Raw genomic sequence first — 23272 nt, forward strand, 5'->3', positions numbered from 1 at the left:
AGATATTTTGAAAATAATAATAGTATTTTCTCAAAAATACTTACAAAATTTCAGGGTGTTACAGGAACATTGTCACAGAACATTGGAGATGATTATCCAAGTAGTGTGAATGAGAGTAATTGAATTAACCGTAAATTACACCAGGAACAGTTTACAGATAATAACACAGTAATCCTACTCTACATAATAGGCTAAAGACTAGAGGACTATACTAACAAATAATACTCAATCTAACACACTCCCTCAAGCACAAGGTTGGAGGGCAACAACATTGAGCTTGTCTCGTAGAGCGGAGAAGCGAGTTGCTGGAAATCCCCCGACGCGACCTTATCACGAACAAAGTGATAATCTATTTCAACATGCTTGGTCCTAGCGTGGAACACCGGATTAGCGCACATGTAGGTGGCACCGAGATTATCATACCATAACGTTGCCGGCCGACCCGAATGTAAACCCAGTTCTTTCAACAATGAGACAACCCATGTAACCTCCGCAGATACGTCAGCCAGCCCTTTATACTCAGCCTCGGTCGAGGAGCGAGCCACCGTGCGCTGCTTGCGTGACACCCACGACACCAGGTTGGAACCGTGAAAGACTACATACCCGCTTGTAGACTTGCGATCAGTCGGACACCTGGCCCAATCTAAGTCTGAGAACGCGTGAATATCAGCCGAGAGGGACGTGGTCATGCGGAGTCCGTAGTCCATCGTGCCCTTAACATATCGTAAGACCCGTTTCAGAAGACGCCAATGCTCAACCGTAGGTGCATGCATAAACTGGCACAAGTGATTCACCGAATAAGATAGGTCCGGGCGTGTTATAGTCAAATACTAGGGAGCCCCCACCAATCATCTATATTGTGTCGGATTGTCAAAGACATCATCGGTCGGTGTGACTGCCTGTGTGACGGATGCGGGCGTTGTAAGAGGCATACAGTCAGTCATTCCAGCTCGCTTTAACAAGTCACCCATATAGCGGCGTTGTGACAAAATCAAACCTCCGTGAGCTGTAATTGTTTCAATACCGAGGAAGAAACCCGGAGCCCCTAGATCCTGTATCTTAAAAGCGGTGGACAGACGTTACAACAGGGTGTCAATCAGCGCAGGATCATTCCCCATCATAATAATGTCGTCAACGTAGACAAGCAAAAACACCTTGGAAGAGCCGGTTGAGTAGTGAAAAAGTGATGCATCGGTTTTTGAAGCCGAGAAACCTGTGCTAAGTAAAAAATCATGCAGTCTCTTGAACCATGCTCGGGGAGCTTGTTTGAGACCATACAGGGAGCGCTGCAAATGGCACACCTGATCAGGGTGACCCGGATCCTCGTAATCGAGTGGTTGCCTCATAAACACGGTTTCAGCTAAGTGTCCGTTCAAAAATGCGTTGTGGACATCAAGTTGAGAGTCCATCCCCGTGAAACCGCAAAGGAAAATAGTAGTCGGACTGTTGTCGATTCGACAATGGGACTGAATGTGTCAAAGAAGTCCTCGTCAGCTACCTGGTTGAACCCCTTTGCTACTAGATGTGCCTTGTAGCGCTCAAAAATCCCATCTGCCTTCCGTTTGGTCCTATACACCCACTTGCACCCAATAATGTTCATGCCAGGTTTCGGTGGAACAAGACTCCATGTGCTATTGTGTAGCAGGGCATTGAATTCCTGATCCATGGCTTCTCGCCACTATGGATGGCTAATGGCTTGTGTGTAACATGTGGGGTCAGGAGTTTCTGTAGCCGCCGTCAGTGCATGGAATGGTCCATTTGTGCCTTTAGTCATATGACGTAAGCGCATATTGTGACCCCGAGGCTGTGGCTCAACCGCAGCGCGGTGCTTGGTGGGTCTTGTTACAGTAGCAATAACCGATGCATGTGTTGACATGGGAGAAACCGGAGCTGATGGTGCAAGGACTGGGATCACTAGACTTGAACCCCAAGGCTTAGTTAACCCCACAGGCTGTACTGGTTCCTACAAAGAAGTAGCAAAAGGAAAGACCGTCTCGTCAAAACGGACATGACGACAGATAAAGGTTTTCCGGGTATTTAAATTTAAACAACGATACCCTCGGAAAGACGTAGGATAGCTTAGGAATACACATGGGGCTGACCAAAACTCTATTTTGTGACGGTTATACAGTCGTAGGTACGGAAAACAAAGGCACCCGAAGACCCGGAGTAACGTGTATGTAGGTGGTGTTTTAAACAGCCTATAGAAAGGAGTGTCAAACTGTAACACTGAAGATGGTAGACAGTGTTTTAAACAGCCTATAATTACGTGGCTGTTTCAAAAGTTGAATCCCAATGTTTTAAAGGAACTGACCCCTCAGCGAGTAGAGCAAGCCCGATTTCAACTATGTGTCGATTCCAGCGTTCTACTCGGCTGTTTTGTTCGTGGGAATAGGCACATGACTATCTGTGCACAATCCCTAGGGACTTAAATAAAGTTTGTAAATGGCGGTATTCGCCCCCTAAATCAGTCTGAATTTCCTTGATAAAACGTGAAAATAAACGTTCTACCATGGCCTAGAAAACATCAAAAGGCTTTGTATATATCAGATTTTACACGCAACGGATAAAACCAACAAAAATTACTATGGTCATGGACAAACAACACAAAATATCGAAAACCATCAGAAGAAATAATGGGTGTAGGACCCCAAATGTCTGAATATACTAAATCAAAAACATTAGAGCTAGATGTTTTTATTCTATCTAGCGGGAAACAAGATGACTTTCCTAGTTGGCACGCCGAACACAGACCGGGTGAACTCGATTTTTGTGAAACCACGAGACAGGACTGGAGGACACGCTGGAGAGCACGAGCATGTGGGTGGCCTAGACGACGATGCGACACAGCGGAAGAAGCCCGAGCGGTTAGATAAGCCGAATGCGCCCAGGGAACCGGAAGTGTGTACAGACCACCCGAACTAGAACCTCTAAGGAGCACCTCCTTGGTGATGCAGTCCTTTACAACAAAAAACTCGGGATGAAATTCGAAGAGAACTTTATTATCAACTGTAAAACGGTTAACTGATAATAGTGACGCAGATAGTTGAGGCACATGCAGTATATTGTTCATTCTTAAGGACTTAGTAATCGAGGGAATCGAAGTAAATCCAATACGAGAAATACCCAAACCTATGTCGTTACGAACCTAGAAGACATCACCGCCTAAATATTCTTTGGAATGCGTCATCATCGCCGGATCAAGAGTCGCGTGTGACGATGCCCCCGTGTCTGGAAACCATGTTGAGACCTCCGACTAGGCACCGCCGTTGCCGGTGACCGCCACATTGGCCTGTGCTGGTGGCTGATCCGAATATCGTCGGTAACAATATACGGTCGTGTAGCCGTGCGAGCGACATATTTGACAATGGAGAGAGCCACCGCGGCCACGACCCTGTCCGCCTCCGCGACCGCCACCACGTGACTACCAATGGTTGCTGCGGCTACCACCACGCTGCTAACGACCACCTCCTTCATCGTTCTGCCTCCGAGAACGGTTAGCCACCATGACTGTCGGAGCTCTAGAGGATAGCACAAGAACCCCAGTCGCAAAATCATCCGAGTAGATGAACTGTTGGGCCTATAAGCAGTCGAACAACTGACGAATCGAGTCCGGATTACCTGAGACGATGAGGGACGCCGCCATGGCCCTGAACTCTGGCCGGAGCCCTCTAAACACGTAGAGGTTTTGCTCGTCGAGGGAGACCGAATGACCCGCCAAGGCTAAGTCTTCAACGAGGAGTTGGGCACGTCCGAGGTATTCCGCCGGCGTGGAGTCGCCTTGTCGGAGCGACTAGAACTGGGCGAGTAGGTTCAGGCAACGGGCACGAGTGGAGGAGCTTAGGGCCGCTTCAATGGACTATAGACCTTTCTCGCCGTGGATCGTCGACGGCGAGGTACATGACCTCCTCGAAGAGAGACGCGACCAACATCAACAAGATGGACTGATCTTGTTGAACTTAGCCGGCGTTAGCGGGGGCGGACGAAGCCTCATTGGTCGAGCTCCTAGTGGTGGCGGATGCAACGACGAGCGTCGCTGGTGGACATGGCGTGGTGTCGTTAACGTATCCCATCAGCCGTTGTTCTTTGAGTAATGGCACAAGCTGGGTACCCCAGAATAAGTAGTTGTGTGTCGTTAGGGGTGGAGGGAGTTTTGGGTGGTGACAGCAGCCACAGAGATGGTACGCTTAGAATCGTTAGCTGCCATCGTGAAGGGAGGAGAGAAAAGGGGGGAAAATAACCTATCACTAATCTGATACCAAATGAGAGTAATTGAATTAACTGTAAATTACACCAGGAACAGTTTACAGATAATAACACAGTAATCCTACTCTACATAATAGGCTAAAGACTAGGAGACTATACTAACAGATAATACTCAGTCTAACAGTATGCAAGACTGTTCAACTTATCTTGCCTATGTTTGGTCAGATCATTAATTAATCTCACGGAGTAGCTAGTTCCTTCAAGGAAAGCTTCCAATTTGTGAAATATGTAAAAGTGTGAGAGAAAAAGGTATATTCATTTATTTCTCTGTATCTAGAACTGTACAGACTACCACTACTTATACAAAATAGAGGAAACCCTAATAGGCTTATCTATAAACGGGCTTAGGGTTTAACACTCCCCCTCAAGCTGGAGAGTATAGATCATATGCTCCAAGCTTGTTACAAATATGCCCAACTCTAGGAGCTCTAAGAGACTTTGTTAGGATATCAGCCAACTGATCTGCAGAGTTGACAAAGCTAGTCTTGATACTCCAGACACAATTTTCTCCCTGATAAAGTGGCAGTCAACCTCAATATGTTTGGTCCTCTCATGAAAGACTAGATTTGAGGCAATATGAAGAGCTGCTTGGTTGTCACATATTAATGTCATTTGAGCTACTTGACCACACTGTAACTCTTGAAGTAAATGCTTCAGCCATATCAACTCACATGTGACAAGAGCCATAGCAAGGTATTCAACTTCAGCACTGGATCTGGCAACAACATCTTGTTTCTTACTCTTCCAAGATATAAGATTACCACCAATGAGTACACAGTAACCTGAGGTAGATCGCCTGTCAAAAGGACAACCAGCCCAATCTGCATCAGAATATCCCACAACTTGAGCATGTCCTCTATCTTCATACAGTAAACCTTGTCCTGGGGCTCTTTTGATGTACCTCAGAACCCGAATAGCAGCATCCCAATGAGTATCACAAGGACTTTCAAGGAACTGGCTTAATACACTGACTGCAAAGGAAATATCTGGTCGAGTGATTGTGAGATAATTCAATTTCCTGATTAGTCTCGTGTATCTCTCTCGGTCAAGAAATGGATCCCCCTGTCCTGGTAGAAGATTAACATTTGGATCCATTGGATTATCCACAGGTCTACAATCCAACAAACCAGTTTCTTCTAGAATATCCAAGGCATACTTCCTTTGAGAGATAACTATACCACTGTGAGACTGAGCTACTTCAATACCAAGGAAATATTTCAGCTTGCCCAAGTCCTTAGTCTAGAATCGACTGAAGAGATATTCTTTCCGCTTGGATATGCCTTCTTGATCACTTCCTGTAATAACAATGTCATCTACATACACAACAAGATATATGCATTTCCCACTAGAATGGCGATAGAACACAGAATGGTCAACTTCACTCCGAACCATACCAAACTCACACACCACTGTGCTAAATCTCCCAAACCAAGCTCGTGGAGACTGCTTTAAACCATACAAAGAGCGGCGAAGCTTACAAACCAAGCTCGAAGACTCCCCCTGAGCAACAAACCCAGGTGGTTGCTCCATATAAACTTCCTCTTTAAGGTCGCCATGTAGGAAAGCATTCTTGATATCCAACTGGTTAAGGTCGCCATGTAGGAAAGCATTCTTGATATCCAACTGGTGTAGGTCCCAATGATTAATGGCAGCCAGAGAATCCAACTGGTGTAGGTCCCAATGATTAATGGCAGCCAGAGACAACAACAAGCGTAGGTCCCAATGATTAATGGCAGCCAGAGACAACAACAAGCGGACTGATGCAATTTTAGCTACAAGAGAAAAAGTATCAGTATAATCCAAACCAAAAATCTGGGTGTAGCCTTTAGCCACCAGCCTTGCTTTAAGGCGATCAATCTTACCATCAGGACCCACCTTCACAGTATAAATCCATCTACACCAAACAACAGTCTTACCCACAGGGAGAGGGACCAACTCTCATGTACCACTTGATTGAAGAGCCTCCATTTCTGTCAACATGGCTTGGCACCAACCTGGATCCGAGAGAGCCTCACTAGTAGTCTTGAGTATAGGCATAGAAGACAGATGAGAAAGGAAGGCATAGTATGGGAAAGACACACGATGGTAACTTAAGAAAGTATATATGGGATGAGGATTACGAGTAGAACGTGTACCTCTACGAAGATCAGTGGATGCCTCAGTGGGATCAGTGACAGACTCCAGTGGAAGTGGTAGAACCGTAGCAGGAGGATTAGATGGCCTGGGTGAGTCAACAGGAGTCTCAGCAGGTGTAGTGCGAGGACGGCGATGATAAACCTGAAGTGGGGGGTTAGGAGTAGCTGGAGGATTAGGTGGAGGATCAGTAAATTGGGCAGCTGGAGGAGCAGCTGGAGGATGAAGGTAAGGAATATGAAGGACTTCTCAACCGGTGTCTTTTGGAGAAGGCTGGAAGAAAGGGGATGTCTCAATAAAGGTGACATCGCCAGACACAAAGTGTCGTTTGAGTGACGGAGAATAACATCTATAACCCTTTTGTAGCCTGGAATACCCCAAAAACACACACTTAACAGCTTTAGGATCCATCTTTGACCGCCTTGGTGTCATGTCATGGACAAAACAAACACACCCAAAAACCCGAGGAGGAAGAGGAAAAAGATCAACAGAAGGATATACAATGGAATATGGGGTAAGGTTGTTTAAAACAAAGGATGGCATGCGATTGATCAAATAACATGCAGTAAGGATAGCATCAGCCCAAAAATGAGAGGGAACATGATAATGCAAGATCATAATACGAGCAATTTCTACCAGATGCCTATTTTTCCTCTCAGCAACCCCATTCTGCTGAGGTGTGTAAACACAGGACTTTTGGTGTAACATACCCCGAGATTGCATAAAGGTTTGGAAAGGAGCAGAGAGATACTCTTTGGCATTGTCACTACGTAAAACACGGATGGGAGTACCAAATTGGGTTTGTATTTCATTGTAGAAATTTTGAAAGATATTAAACAACTCAGAACGATTTCTCATTAGAAAAACCCAAGTACATCATGAATAATCATCAATAAAAGTTACAAAATAATGGAAACCTAAGGTAGAATTGACTTGGTAAGGACCCCAAATATCTGTATGCACTAAATCAAAGAGAGACACAGCCCGATTATTGACTCTTCTCGGAAAAGACTTACGGGATTGTTTTCCAAGATGACACGACTCGCAATCTAATGACTCAACAGAGATACCCGAAACCATCTGTTGAAGTTTGGATGGACTCGGATGACCAAGACGACTATGGATAAGCAAAGGTGAATCTGTGGATGCACTGGCAGCAACACCCCCTCGCATGTAATAAAGACCCTATGACTCAAGCCCTATGCCAATCACATTCCCCGTACTGTGATCCTGCACAACAACCGAATCAGCACAAAAGGTTATAGAGCAGTTAAGGGTACGAGTGATTTTACTCACAGAAATAAGGTTGAAAGGACTATTGGGCACATATAACACAGACTCTAAAGGGAAAGAGGGAATAGGTGAAGCCTGGCCAACACCAACAGTTGGAGTTTGATGACCATTTGCTAAAGTAATCATGGGTAAAGCATTGGACTGAGAAACATTAGACATAAGTGAGACATTACCAGAAATATGATCTGAGGCACCTGAATCCAGTATCCAAGTATTAGGAGTACTGGAATGAGATAGACAAACAAGGGAGGAGGTACCAGGGTTGGAGGAAGATGTGGTAGTGGCTTCTTGGGAGGCTTTGAACCGGAGGTACTCTTCATAGTCATTTGGGGCGAAACTATTGTGTGCCTGAGTCTCTGAACCAGTGGTCTACACCATATTGACAGAACATGAGGGCTTGCCATGCAGCTTCCAGCAGCGATCCTTGGTGTGCCCCACCTTGTTACAGTACTCGCATCTACGGACACCACGATGACCACCATTGTTACTGGTATGTCCAGATAACTCCTTCTCTGCTGTTCGAGAGACTAAAATAGAAGAATCTCCAATGGGCTCAATAGGAGGAGCAGATGCAACTCTGAGCAGTCTAGCAGCGGTCTCATCAAAAGTGGGTACAGTAGGACTGGCCAAAATCTGATCACGAACATGTGTAAGGTCAGGACGAAGGCCAGCTAGGGCAAGCACCATAAAGAACTTGTCATACTGCTTAATGTGTTCATCAACATCCTTCTTATGGGACATAAGATTATGGTACTCCTGTTGTATAGCTTCAATCTGACCTAAGTACTCAGACATTCTCAAATCAGTAGCTCCACGATGATTAAGGACATTTGCGATGTTCGTGACTAGTGAATAAAGACCCTGAACATCGTTGGTGTATAAATTATTCGCTTTATTCCAAACCTCATAACATGTCTCATATGCCTTATAAATATTATGGAGCTTAGGGTCGATGGACTGCCATAAAATGTTACACAGTAAGGCATCAATCCTCTCCCATTCATCCTTCTTTTCTTTATCATCCACACTTTTCACATCTAAATGTGCAGACACACCTTGCCCCTTGAACCACAGTTTAACAGACGCAGCCCATGATGCATAATTCTCACCCCCAACCAACTTGTCAACGGTAATAATAGGGTAGGAGGTAAAGGAAGTTGTAGAGGATGCCATAATAAACAAAAGGAAGGAGGGAATACACTGTTTTGAGGCTCGTCGAAAAATCACGACGGCGGACGGCAGCGACTGGCAACCGGCGACGGCGGTCGGAGAAACGACCGGTACTGGCTGGTTCGTCTCTTCAAGGTGAGTCCGATGGTGGCGACGGCGACTCGATCGGACACCAGAGGAAGGAGATCTGGCCAAAAAACCCTTGACCTTCCCGGCGGCGGCGGTGGCGCGTGGCGGCACGTGCGGCGGTGGGTGGAGACCGGACTCCCTCCCTAGGCTCGTGACGATGTTCCAAGATGTCCTGTGGTGTTATTTTGGACGAAAAACCACAGGGAAATCTTGGGAATAATGGGCAGTCGCGGCGACGCAGTGGAGCTCCGGTGGCAGCAGCGGGAAAGGGAAAAAAAAGGAGTTTTAGGGTTTAGGCTCTGATACCATGTAAAAGTGTGAGAGAAAAAGGTATATTCATTTATTTCTCTGTATCTAGAACTGTACAGACTACCACTACTTATACAAAATAGAGGAAACCCTAATGGGCTTATCTATAAACGGGCTTAGGGTTTAACAAAATAGTCTACGAATCAAGTTTTCTGTAGCTTAGTTAGGAAAATTGTTTATATGTCTGACTGTAAGAAATTGCTTACCATTTCATCGATCTTTATTGTAAAGATTGCTACCTCTGATTAATATATTAGCTATTGTCCAAAAAAAACCAAACTATTTCTATAATAGAACACTACCTCTAATCACCAAGATAATTAAATAATTAAATAAAGACATATTTTCAGTAGGAGTAAGCAAACCTAGCTAGTGTGGCTTCTATTTGCGAGTGTTATGGTAACAAGATTGGATTACTAGAAGGCAATGAGAGTCATAGAGGATCAATGGCCCCAAGCGTACGAATACTTGTCCGAAATCCCGAAGCAATCATGGGCATTGTCTTACGACGGTGGTTAGAGATTTGGCATTATGACTACCAATAGCTTAGAATCGTTTAACAATATATTAAATAGTTGTCAAACGTTGCATGTAACTGCTATAGCTCAACTAACGTTGAACAAGTTAGTTGCTATGTTTTTGAACAGGCGCACTGCCACAGAGTTAATGCTACAAGCCATCTTGCGTTGGCCAAAGAATATTTCTAAAGAGATGTCAGCAAGGAAACAATTCAAGTACACTGCCATCATTAAGTCATATAATCACCATATTGGCCTTTACGAGGTTACTCTTGATAAACCGTGCATTTCTCGGCCAAATGTTAGATTTCATGAACTTAATTTGGAGCAGAAGACATGCACATGCGGTGAATGGGCGGTAGACAGCTTGCCTTGCGCACACGTTTTAGTAGCATGCCATTTCAGGAGAAATGTCTCAGACTTCTTTGTGCTTTCAACGTTTACTTTAAACTATTATAGAACATGTTATGCAGGTGACCTCTATCTAGTTACATCCGAAAAGCATCATTAGAACAATAGGGTAATTACCCTACCACCTTCAAATGCGTGTTGCAAAAGTCATAGAGGACAACAACAAAGGAGTAGGTTTCAAAATGAAATGGACTATGGGAGGCATTATCGTAGTTGAGGAAATTGTCAATAAAAAAAAGGATATAAGGTGCAAATTGGCCACTGCACGTAACCTGAAAATGCAATTAGGCCATTGAACAAAAAAAATGCAATTAGACCACTGAACACTCCAAATGCATGCAATTTCACCTGATAGCAGGTTACCATCCATTTCATCAGGTAACCTGCTTACGTGGACGGTGAGTTGGCATTTTTAAATAATATTTAATAATATAATTTAAAAATTAAATTTAACATTTTTTAAATTAAAAAATTTAATATTATTAAAAAATTTAAAAATTAAAATTAAAAAAATTATATTATTAAAAAATTTTAAACATATATCATTAAAATTTTAAAAAAAAATTTAAAAATTAAAATTTAAAGATTATATTATTAAAAATTTTAAAAAGATAAATAAAAAATTATATTAATTTACGTGGGCGATGGCGCCGACGTTTTTTTTAAATTTATTTTAAAATTAAATTATTAAAAATTATTTTAAAATGTCAACTCACTGTCCACGTAAGCAGGTTACCTGATGAAATGGATGGTAACTTGGTAGCTAGTTAAATTGCATGCATTTGGATTGTTCAATGGCCTAAATGCACTTTTTTTTGGTTCAGTTGCCTACTTGCATTTTCAGGTTAGGTTCAGTGGCCAATTTGCACCTTATTCCAAAAAAAAAAAAATCATAGTAGGACTCGTGTATTTTTTTTTATTTATGATATGTTAAATTTAATGTTGTGTTTTTTTAATTCAATGGTTATGAATTCAATTCACATTAATACCATATTTTATTATTGAATTAAAAATATTATAAATTATTTTATTATTAAAACATTAACTTTATTATTGAATTAACAATATTATAAATTATTATATTAAATTATGTCATATAAATAAATTATTAATTTAATAATTAAATTTAATGTTGTGTTTTTTTAATTCAATGGTTATGAATTCAACTCACATTACTACCATTTTTTATTATTGAATTAACAATATTATAAATTATTATATTAAATTATGTCATATAAATAAATTATTAATTTAATAATTAAATTTAATGTTGTGTTTTTTTAATTCAATGGTTATGAATTCAACTCACATTACTACCATTTTTTATTATTGAATTAAAAATATTATAAATTATTTTATTATTAAAAAATTAACTTTATTATTGAATTAACAATATTATAAATTATTATATTAAATTATGTCATATAAATAAATTATTAATTTAATAATTAAATTTAATGTTGTGTTTTTTTAATTCAATGGTTATGAATTCAACTCACATTACTACCATTTTTTATTATTGAATTAAAAATATTATAAATTATTTTATTATTAAAAAATTAACTTTATTATTGAATTAACAATATTATAAATTATTATATTAAATTATGTCATATAAATAAATTATATTTAATAATTAAATTTAATGTTGTGTTTTTTTAATTCAATGGTTATGAATTCAACTCACATTACTACCATTATTTTTATTATTGAATTAAAAATATTATAAATTATTTTATTATTAAAACATTAACTTTATTATTGAATTAACAATATTATAAATTATTATATTAAATTATGTCATATAAATAAATTATTAATTTAATAATTAAAGATCTCAGAAAGAATACACAAGAGAAGATTATATGAGGATCTAAACTCAATCTAGAGTTTGAGTGATTTCAAGTTTCAAACAAGAGCTTAACAAAATTTGTGAGGATCAAGTTAAGAAGTAGTCCAGGGAGAATAAAATACAACCTAAAGAAATGCAACGAAGAATACGAGAAAGGTTATCTGCTAAAACTCAAGAATTTTCCCTATGAAAATTACTAAAGAATACATGCCAAATGTGAAAGGAACTATAAAGTCGACAGGGCCTAAAGATACAGATCAAGTTGTAAGGAGAAATTCCAATCTGTCAGAAGCAATTGGAAAATCAAGTTGCAATGAGAAATTTCAATCAATAAGAAGCAATTGAAAAATCAAGTTGACAAAGGAGATCAAACAGTCATAAACAACTTGAAAATAAAGCCAAAATAGAAGATCAACTTGCCAACTTATCAGACTACAAGTTCCAAGAATTCAAAAATCAAATTATCCCGCTCCAATGGATATATTTTACCATCTATAAAAAGGGCATGAAGACTTGAAGAACAGGACGAGCAATTCTCAACAAAGAAATCTAGAGCAACACAAGTAATAAATCTTCAAGTTTTAATACTTCATAGAAAAATATAGTAAAAGAGACTAATTCTTGAAAGTCTCTGAGAGTTGGAGAGAAAATAAAATTTGGATTTTCTTGAAAACAAAATCTCTACTAGGTGTAGAAAGAGGGAAAAGTAACAAGGGGAGCTTGTGAAAACCCTAGGGTGTGTAGCTTTGTGTGAGACACTCATTGGTGTAGGAGTATAGCTTTGTGTGAGATACTCGTGGTTGTAGAAGAATGTAGCTTTGTGCAAGACACTCGTGGTTCACAAATGTATCTGAGTGATTGAAGATAGTGAATTCTTCCTTGGAGTGAAAGGAAAAGAGTTGAGTAGAAGGATTACACCAGCTTCGAACCACTATAAAATCTCTCCCTCTCTCTCTCTCTCTCTCATTTACTTATTGTTCTTACGTACATCTTGATCTGCATACATAATATATGATCTCTTACACACCTTACGCACATTTATATTATATTGCATGGATTGCTTTCTAACACTTTATTTTTGAATATAACACTTTACATATATTTATTTCGTTGTGCACTCTAAGTTAGATTTTCATTAATCTAATTTACTTTGAGTTTTTTTTTATGAAGTGTTATAATTTTAAATTTGCTAGAAAAGTCCATTCACCACCTAATCGGGATCAACATATACAAAATAGGAAAAACTGTTTTAGAAAGTACTACCATTGATAGATACATTGAAGATGGACCCGACCCGGGGAGAAGTGGAGGCGACCTGGACTAAGGGTGCCCCCCATCCCAGGGTGGCCTCAGCCTAGGACGACCTCAGCAAGAGGCGGCCTCGATGGGAGGTGTCCTTAGTGAGAGGTGGCCTCAGGGTAGCCTCGGCGAGGCGTAGCCCTGGCCGCGGTGCCCACCTTGCACGCTACACGTGTGGACTCGGTCAACGAGATCCAACCGCCCACCCTATTCTCATGGGGGCGGTTAGGAAGAAGTTTTACTATAAAAAAGTTCATTATTGTCTTGATTAGGATATCTCTTTCATGTCTAAGTATTACATTCACTTGTAATCTTCCTACAACACTGTTATTAATACAAAAATTGTTTCCGCAACATATATTCATTGTCTTTATTATGACCGCTAGCTGACAAATCGGACCGATAAGATCAGCAGGGGACCTAAGGGATTAACTCACTAACAACCGCCATGGCGGGTGTAACACCCCAATTTTCACACCTCGGATTTATTGCAAAATCCCTAATAATACATTGCGGAAGCACCTAACCAGTAGAAAACTAGGTGTTACCGCCACGCTTAGGTATCTCTCCTATACCCAAACGCTAAGGCTAAACTTACAACATCAATAACCACATCAATATTCCAACTTAATACATATGGAAATAATTCTTCTAGGGTGTCTATTCTAGGATAGAGTAGTCCTCAACCTCGACTTCCATCCTATTCAGAGCTCATCGGGCTTCAGGAGCCCACACTAGACAACATCTGTAAACACATCGAAGTGTAGTTAGCGCGACGGCTAAGTAAGGAAATCCATTGTCACTCAAAGTAAACAAAGGTTTCAAAAACAACATAATACTCAGAAACCGTAAACTTTACCCATCAATTGCAATCTACCTGCAACCAGATTATCAACAAAAGAAAGTATAGTACAGTATACGAGTTGCCTCAGCATATAGTACTTTTCATTTTCAAGAATTTTCCATCATTTAACTCAAATAGTGAGTTCAACCACACACACGCTTTACTGTTCAGGACTCGTGACATTTTATTCTTCAATCTAGTTACGGAGTAACTAGATTTTCATAGTTAGTAAAATTTTACTTAGTTTCCCCCTGGATAAGTGTATGGTAATCTTAGAATGTTTTCAAGAACCTCGGGCCGCGGCACTCATGCTTCCCGCAGGTCAAACATCTCAATAACTTTGGGGCCCCGGCTCACAAGCCTCCCGCGAAGTCAAACATCTCAATAACTTTGGGGCCCCAGCTCACAAGCCTCCCGCAAAGTCAAACATCTCAATAACTTCCGGGCCACGGCACCCGCAGGCCTCCCGTGAAGTCAAACATCTCAATAACTTTGGGGCCCCGGCTCACAAGCCTCCCGCAAAGTCAAACATCTCAATAACTTCCGGGCCCCGGCTCGCAAGCCTCCCAAGAAGTCAAACATTTCAATAACTTTCGGGCGCAAGCCTCCCAAGAAGTCAAACATTTCAATAACTTTCGGGTCACGGCTCCCGCAGAAGTCAAACATTTCAATAACTTTCGGGTCACGGCTCCCGCAAGCCTCCCGTAAAGTCAAACATCTCAATAACTTTCGGGCCACGGCTCACAAGCCTCCCACAAAGTCAAACATCTCAATAACTTCCGGGCCCCGGCTCGCAAGCCTCCCAAGAAGTCAAACATTTCAATAACTTTCGGGCCACGGCTCCCGCAGGCCTCCCGTAAAGTCAAACATCTCAATAACTTTCGGGCCACGGCTCACAAGCCTCCCACAAAGTCAAACATCTCAATAACTTCCGGGCCCCGGCTCACAAGCCTCCCACAAAGTCAAACATCTCAATAACTTCCGGGCCCCGGCTCGCAAGCCTCCCAAGAAGTCAAACATTTCAATAACTTTCGGGTCACGGCTCCCGCAGGCCTCCCGTAAAGTCAAACATCTCACTAACATTATCCAGAAACTAAGGTTTTCAAAACATTCTTTCTGTCCTTGGGTTTAATTAGTATATTCACGTGATGACACAAACGATCATTCTTATCCAAATATGTTTCCAAGATACGCATAATTGTCAATGACTTTTCACCATGAAAATCCAAGTGACAAGGGTCACACTTGTTTCTTAAAACACAACTCTTCCCCAAATTAATGAACATAATTTACAAAATAATATTTGAGCTTTCAAAAGAAAGACTCGGTTGCCCGTAGGCCTACCAAACATCATAACATTCGGGAGTAAAAACATCGGAAGAAGGTTTGGTCGGAAACGGAACCGCGTCGCGAAAACTCGCGGTTGTCCGCAGCGACGGACGCACGGCAGACGCGTGCGTCCAGGCTGCGTCCACTGGTTCGGCAAATGACGCCGAAAAGCTGGGCGCCACGGACGCGCTGTCCGTGGTGGCGTCCGGCCTTTCGGCCGTGATGCCGAGACTCTGGGCGCCGATGGACGCACGTTGGACGCGCGTCCAAGGCCGCGTCCACCCGATTCTGCCAACTTCGGGCAGCAAAAAACAGGGTTGTAACGTCCCGTTTTTCCACTATTTTCACAAGTATAAGCCTATATGGACATAAACACAACATATACATGCATAAATTAGCCATGAACATGTATACAAAAATTACCAAAAATCAAGGTGTAGTTTCTTGAGCCAACTAGTAGATCCACAAGTTTAACACATGATTTTCACATAAAATTCCTAGTCACATAATTTACTAGCATTTGTTCATTTCCAAGTGACTAAACCAACTTAAGGGATTCCTTACCTCCCAAGTAAATTTTTTTAAGACCGTAGAAAGATGGTGATCTTCTCCTCCAAACTTTTCACCGAAGATCCTAAACAAAATCACCATAATAACACCATTTTCATGAACCTTTAGTTTAAACTTAAGGTCTAGGAAGGATTTAACCGAACAAAACCAAAGTTTTTACCTATAATAGAGCACTTGAGTTGGAGAGAAAGCTATGGAGTCCTTGATCACAATGTAGAAGAATGAGGTTTCCTTCCTCTTCTTTTCCTTATGATTTTCGAAAATAGGAGGTGAGAGAGAGATGATGATGGGAGGTTGGCTTGAAGATTAAGAAAAAAGTATACCATCCCATACCTCTTATGACACTTCATTAATGAATTTACCATGTGGTAAATAAATGTGACACTTGTCACAATCCCATGGTAGATCCTTGAAGAGTAGAACTTATTTTGCCAGTTTGGGGTTAAATCAGATAAAAGTTCGGAGGAATATAACTTAATTCGGGAAAATTTTCATACCAAAATTATTCTAAAAATAATCCCGTCATTAACCACTAAAATTGTGAATTTTCCGGTATCTCGCGAAATATAGTGGTACGGGGGTTCGTAATAAATTTCACTCTTACAGTTCGTCTAATTTCCACTGAACTGAGTAGGAAGTTCACGCTTAATCGTATCATGCTTAATAATCCATCTCCTAGGGAAATTCGAACTGTATATACGTCCTTAAAAATTTTACGGTTCGTGACCGGTATGTAGATCGCAGCTTTTTAATAACTAGTCTCACTTAAAAAATCCTTCTGAAGTACCGAGAGATCATCTCATAAATGTCATAGCCTGAAAAAATATTTTTCGAACCATAAACTTATCGGAATAGACGAGGGGTTACAGCGGGTCATCTCCCGCCACACCCCCAGCTCCCAGCTTCCAAGAAGGGGTGGTCGCGATCCAACAAGCCGCTTCCTTGCTAACCCAACTCATAGAAAGCCTCCAAGGAGGCGTTTGAGCACCCCCCCCCCCCTTCCCAACTCGGCCCTAAGACCTCTCGTGGAGCGCCGACCCCCCTGAGGAAGCAAAGTGAGCCAAGTACCGAGCATCCTTAAGCTCCAAGGACTCAAGTTGAAGGGGAGGTCAACTCACCCTGACCATCTAATAGGCGGGGAGAAAGGGATGTCAACCGGGACCAACAAGAACGCCAAGAACCGGGTAGGGAGCAGCCAACCCAATCCAAGTCCACCTTGGCTTGGTTGGGCACCCGTACGCCGGCCTAGGACAGGCTATTAAGACCAGCCGCGAACGGACCCCCAGCGGATGAGTCATTCTCAAGAAGGTCGCTGAGCCGTGGGTCCCGAGCCCATCCGTTATGAGAGCAAGCTTCCCAGGTCGAGGGGTTAGGAGAAACCAATGGTTGAGCCCCGAGCTCCCATCGTGACGAGGTAGAGCAGCCTCGGAGGCAGATGGATGAGCTCTAGAGGAAGGTGGATGCGCAAGATGGGACCCCAGAACCCCAAGATGTGTTATCTACCCCATTCACCCAAGAGATCATGGACGAACCCCTTCCCAAGGACTTTCGTTTTCTAATGATCAAGGCATACATGGGAGTAGCAGATTCGTGGGCCCATCTCAAAAGGTACCGGGCCGCCATGATGATGACAGGGGCTAGCGATGCCATCATGCGTCGTGGCTTCTTCATGACCTTGGACGGGCAGGCCTAAGATTGGTTCGGGTCTCTACCCAAGAGGTCTATGTCCACCTTTGCTACCCTCACAAAGCAATTCCTATCCTATTCCGCGGGTAGCATCCAGAAGAAAAAGCAGTTCGCGGACCTATGTAATTTGAAGCAGAAAAGCTTGGAGACCCTAGCCGAGTACCTAAGCAAGTGGAAAAGGGAGGTGATGGCAGTCGCAAATTTCGATGAATCAGGTCGTACCAATCTTCACCAACAATGTGAGGTTCGGCCCGTTCCACTGTGACCTCATCCAGTACCCTCCCAGAACTTACACCGCGTTGATGAACCACACAGAGATATTTGCGAAAGCAGAGACAACGGAGAGGAAGAAGAGGAGGAGGAGGGGCGGAGCAGAGAGAAGGTGATCAGTCTGATGGCTTTCAATGGCAATGGGGACTAGCGATCGGTTGCGGATCGTTGAACTTTTCATCGGAATTGTCACTGAAACTCTAGTGACCAGTTATTTCAGGTGGATAACTGCCTATTTGAGTTTAGATGTACCAAAATGACAAATTCAAATGTTTAATTGCATCTTTTTAAAGTTAAGGAATTTAATTTCACTTTTGTGTAAATTAAAGTTCAATGACTTATTTGATTTTTTTTTTTTGTTATTACAATAAATAAAAAGTTAAAAGCTAAATATCCCTGGTCTTTGAGAATGACAATTACCTCAGCAGAGGGAATAATTCATTTCAATGAATATTATCTTTAAAGAATAAAAAGTAAAACAAACAATGCAATATGTTTATCTTCAAGGTTTATTCCATAAACCAAATTTGTTAGTGATAAGACCCTCCCATATCGATGAATACCCTAGCTATCTTCGTAAAGGGTCTGTTCAATGACCAAAGTGGGTAAAAGTAAACTACGAGTACGGTGAAGAGAAGCATTGGCAATGAGCAGCAACTTCATTGCTCCACCACAACACATCTATTCCATAGATTCATAGAACTTTAAGAACAGCCCACAACTGGTTTAAAAATAAAAAAAGTGAACAGCCCACAACTCAGCTTCGTACCCAAGGGAGAAAACCGTTCAACCCATTAAGCAGCCCAACGGGGACAGGACAGGTGGACAATACCACTACACCAAATCACCAACATCCGACGTCCGTTCACGTCGTAACCTCCACGTGTCACTATTCCATTGGTCCACTTCACGTGTCAAGATACACCATTGGCCGAGACAACTCGACGCTCTTTTCTCTAGATCTCTTTATATACGCTCTGAGAAATAGCTGGTCGCCTCTCAGTTTCTCACTCTCCATTTCTCCATGCTTCTGGACTCTTCTTTTCCCATAGATCCTTAAAGCTTCGACGCTCAGATCTTCGAAGTTCTGTTCAATTTTCCAACTTTTTCCAGTTCAGTTTTCAGTTATGGAACAGAAGAAACGGAAGATCTGGACGCAGTCCATCTTGCTACTAGTCATCGGCTGCTTCTTTTCTCAGCTCTCCGCTTCTTCTGATGTGGTAAGCCGTACTTATATTTAAATTTCCGGTTATAAATTTGGATCTTGATTTTTGAGATGTTGATTTGGATTTATCTTACTGTAGAAATTGTATGAGTCATTCGAAGATGCATTTGAGGGGAGATGGATAGTGTCTGAAAAAGAGGATTATAAAGGTAAGGTTTTTATTTCTTATTATGTGGACATCAGGATGTGTGATGTGTTGCTCTAATTTTCGTGGTCTTCAGCGGAATTTTTGTTGTTTATTTATACTTATTGCTGAGCTTGCATTTCTTCTTCATGGATAATCATGGTAGCTAATGTACCCTATGTCGTTTTATTTGAAGTATAGATGAACCTGAGTTTAAAGTTTTTTGATCTCAGTGGTATGTCGTTGCAAGTATTTACGTGTCGCCATGTTGTAGTTCTGTTAGTTGATGTAGTACTACTGGACTAATGTGAGCCTTTACTAGGGTAGCTAGTTATTTGATTGAACTTGAAATCTGGAGATTCAAGTTGAATATAGAAGCTAATCATTTGAGATGTTAAAGTTGATTATGGGCATTCTTGGATCTGAATTGCTTCTAAAACAAATGTTTAGTGATTACTGATTAACTAGCCTTGTCTTGTGAGTTGGGAGGCTAACATTTTAGAGGAATACTAAATAGCTTTTAAGTGTGCTGCAGCAGTTCAAGTGGTTCGGTCTTGAGTCCCCTTGCTTTGCAAGGCATTATAGATGTTTACAAGTGTACTGCTTTGGTGTTTTATCTTTATTTACTATCCTTTGTTGGAATGCTCTTGGACTTCACAAGACATCTCCAGATAGTATTTGAGAATGAATAATCCCTAGAGTTTTGGTTGCCGTCTTCAAAACTGCAATGCCTACCATGTTCACATTATTAAAAAAATTAGAGAAATTTGTAATTACTTGGAGTGTCAACAATAATCTTTACAAGTTCCAAAACTGTAGAGTTCAATGGAAATGTGCTTGTTTAGATATGTTATTTGGAGTTTTTCTAACAATGTATTAAGGTGCATCATTTTAGTGTTGGTAATGTGCTTTTACCCTTTAGTACCATTTGGATATTCATGTAGTTTCAAAACTAGAGTTAATGCCAATGCACTTGTTTAGATGTGTTAATTACAGCATTCTCAACTTTTTACTGAAATGTATTTTTGTTTGAGAAATGTGTCTTCCCTGGAGCAGCAATGAGAATATCTATGTTGTTTTGAAATGGCAAATTTTCACATTGATATGACATTGTATCTCAATTCCAGGAGTGTGGAAACATTCAAAGAGTGAGGGGCATGAGGATTATGGCCTTCTTGTGAGTGAGCCGGCTAGAAAGTATGCTATTGTCAAGGAACTTGATGAGGTTGTCAATCTCAAAGATGGAACTGTTGTACTCCAATATGAAGTTCGCCTCCAGAATGGTCTTGAATGTGGTGGTGCTTATATAAAATATCTTCGCCCCCAGGATGCTGGGTGGGTGGCCAAGGAGTTTGACAATGAGTCTCCCTATTCTATCATGTTTGGGCCTGATAAATGTGGAGCAACTAACAAAGTTCATTTCATTTTGAAGCATAAGAACCCAAAGAGTGGGGAGTATGTTGAACACCACCTTAAATACCCACCTTCTGTACCTTCTGACAAACTAACCCACGTTTACACTGCTGTATTGAAACCTGACAATGAACTGTCCATCTTGATTGATGGAGAAGAGAAAAAGAAGGCTAACTTCCTCTCCTCTGAAGACTTTGAGCCACCTCTTATCCCAGCCAAGACCATTCCTGATCCTGATGATAAGAAGCCTGAGGACTGGGATGAGAGGGAAAAGATTCCAGACCCAGATGCAAAGAAACCAGACGATTGGGATGAGGATGCACCAATGGAAATTCCAGATGAGGATGCTGAGAAGCCTGAAGGATGGTTGGATGATGAGCCTGAGGATATTGATGACCCTGAGGCCACAAAACCTGAAGATTGGGATGATGAGGAGGATGGTGAGTGGGAGGCTCCCAAAGTTGATAACCCAAAGTGTTCTGAGGGCCCTGGTTGCGGGGAGTGGAAAAGACCAATGAAGCAAAACCCAGCTTACAAGGGAAAATGGCACGCTCCCCTCATTGACAACCCCAGTTACAAGGGCATTTGGAAGCCTAGAGAGATCCCAAACCCTGATTACTTTGAACTTGACAAACCCAACTTTGAGCCAATTGCCGCAGTTGGAATTGAGATCTGGACAATGCAAGATGGCATCTTGTTTGACAATGTCCTCATAGCTACTGATGAAAAAGTTGCAGAATCTTATAGACAGACTGCATGGAAGCCTAAGTTTGATGTCGAGAAAGAGAAACAGAAGGCCGAGGAAGACACAGATTCTGATGGCCTCAAAGGCTACCAGGTAAATTCTTTAATAGCATTTTCTCATTTTGTTCCTTGTTAACTTCATATTTCATTATGACTTAAAAATTTCCAATTATTTTGCAGAAAGTGGTATTCGAGCAGCTATATAAGATTGCCGACCTCCCCTTCTTGGGTGAACACAAGGGCAAAGTACTGGTAAGCAAGTGCACTCCAACTCTACATTCCTTATATATTCTCTGCATTTGCCATCTTGCTCATGATACATTGCCTTACCCATCTCTCTCAGGATCTACTTGAGAAGGCTGAGAAACAACCAAACATCACAATTGGAGTAATCGTCTCTGTCATAATCGTTGTCCTTACAATATTAATCAAGCTTCTCTTTGGCGGAAAGAAGCAAATACCTGTAAGTATACGTTTCCAAATCCTTTTTGTCTAATTTTCATGGTTGAAAAAATCGCTACGCTCCCTAGGAGCTCGGGAATGCCTAGGCGCCCGTGTATTTTTTTATTTTATTTTTTAAAATTTTATTTAACTATTTTTAATTTTTAAACACTAATAATTATAAATTATATAATACTTTAATAGTTAATACTAAAATATTAAATATTAACTTAAAAAATAAAGTTTGTACAATTTAAGATTATTTCGCTCAAAACGATGTTGTTTTGAGTGAAATAACCCATTAAAAAAAAAGAACAGTCGTTAATCAACCGACTAGAAGGCCTAGTCGGTGCTTAGTCGGTCTAGTCGACGCCTATGCGGTCAGCGCCTAAGCGGCCTAGGCGGTCTAGGCGGTCGCCTAGTCGGCCAGCCGCCTAGACCACCATTTAATTTGATACGCTAGGCGGTCGACCAACGCCTAGGCATACGCTAGGCGGTCGACCAACGCCTAGTGCCTAGGCGGGGATTAATCGGAGCCTAGGCAGGATTTTTGCAACATTGCTAATTTTGTATAATAACCTTCAACGACCTGCCTAAATTATATTCATATATGTTTTGCCTGCAGGCTATACCTGTTGAAGAATCCAAGAAGAGCGAAGCTGCAGAGAGTTCAAACAGCCAAGGAGCGTCTGACGAGAAGGAAGAGAAGGAAGAAGAGCATAACGAGGATGGCGCTGCACCGGCTAGGCGGAGGACTAGGCGTGCTAACTAGGAATAGGGGATGAAAAGCACTAGTACATCTTTTTGACATTTTTGAAATTGTAGTTTTTTTCCGTGTATGCGATTCAGCAACTCTACAAGGTGTGTTTTCAAAACGATAGTGTATATTAGACTCAATCTGTTTGGCTTATCATTGGCGGCTTAATTTTGGCCTCTATAGAACATTTGTGCAACGGATATTTTCTTCTCTTCTAGTATTTAATTTAATGAACGGATATTATTATTTGGCTTACAGAAAGTGAGAGAGCAGCTTGCATTTTACTAGAAACTTGAAAGTTAACACTCTTTTGTAAGGTGTGCATTTTGGTTCGGTTTAACTTAACCGGGCGATTTCTATTCCGAAAATCATTTGATTTATTTTCACAATAATTCTTTTATAATTTATATATATTAAATGTTTATTTGTTTTAAAGGAAAATACTCTTCCGTCCCAAGGGATTGAGGGAATAGTACTTTTATCTCTAAA

At 41.3% G+C, this 23272-nt stretch overlaps 1 protein-coding gene across 1 annotated transcript; it reads left to right on the plus strand.

The window, feature by feature from the left end:
- The first annotated feature begins 19082 nt into the window (after nucleotides 1–19082).
- On the plus strand, nucleotides 19083–23038 carry LOC116010025 (calnexin homolog). The gene is made up of 6 exons (XM_031249280.1): nucleotides 19083–19299; nucleotides 19384–19453; nucleotides 20556–21679; nucleotides 21766–21837; nucleotides 21929–22048; nucleotides 22652–23038. The coding sequence occupies exons 1-6, from the start codon at nucleotides 19207–19209 to the stop codon at nucleotides 22796–22798; spliced, it is 1626 nt and encodes a 541-aa protein (XP_031105140.1). The 5' UTR covers nucleotides 19083–19206; the 3' UTR covers nucleotides 22799–23038.
- Nucleotides 23039–23272: the final 234 nt, after the last annotated feature.

The sequence above is a fragment of the Ipomoea triloba genome, chromosome 2 (genome assembly GCF_003576645.1).
Source record: "Ipomoea triloba cultivar NCNSP0323 chromosome 2, ASM357664v1".
Lineage (NCBI taxonomy): Eukaryota > Viridiplantae > Streptophyta > Magnoliopsida > Solanales > Convolvulaceae > Ipomoea > Ipomoea triloba.

Coding starts and splice junctions, on each gene's coding strand:
- LOC116010025 (XM_031249280.1), top strand. CDS start 19,207: ATGGAACAGAAGAAACGGAAGATCTGGACGCAGTCCATCTTGCTACTA. Junction 19,300..19,383: donor TCTCCGCTTCTTCTGATGTG/GTAAGCCGTACT, acceptor ATCTTACTGTAG/AAATTGTATGAGTCATTCGA. Junction 21,838..21,928: donor AACACAAGGGCAAAGTACTG/GTAAGCAAGTGC, acceptor CATCTCTCTCAG/GATCTACTTGAGAAGGCTGA.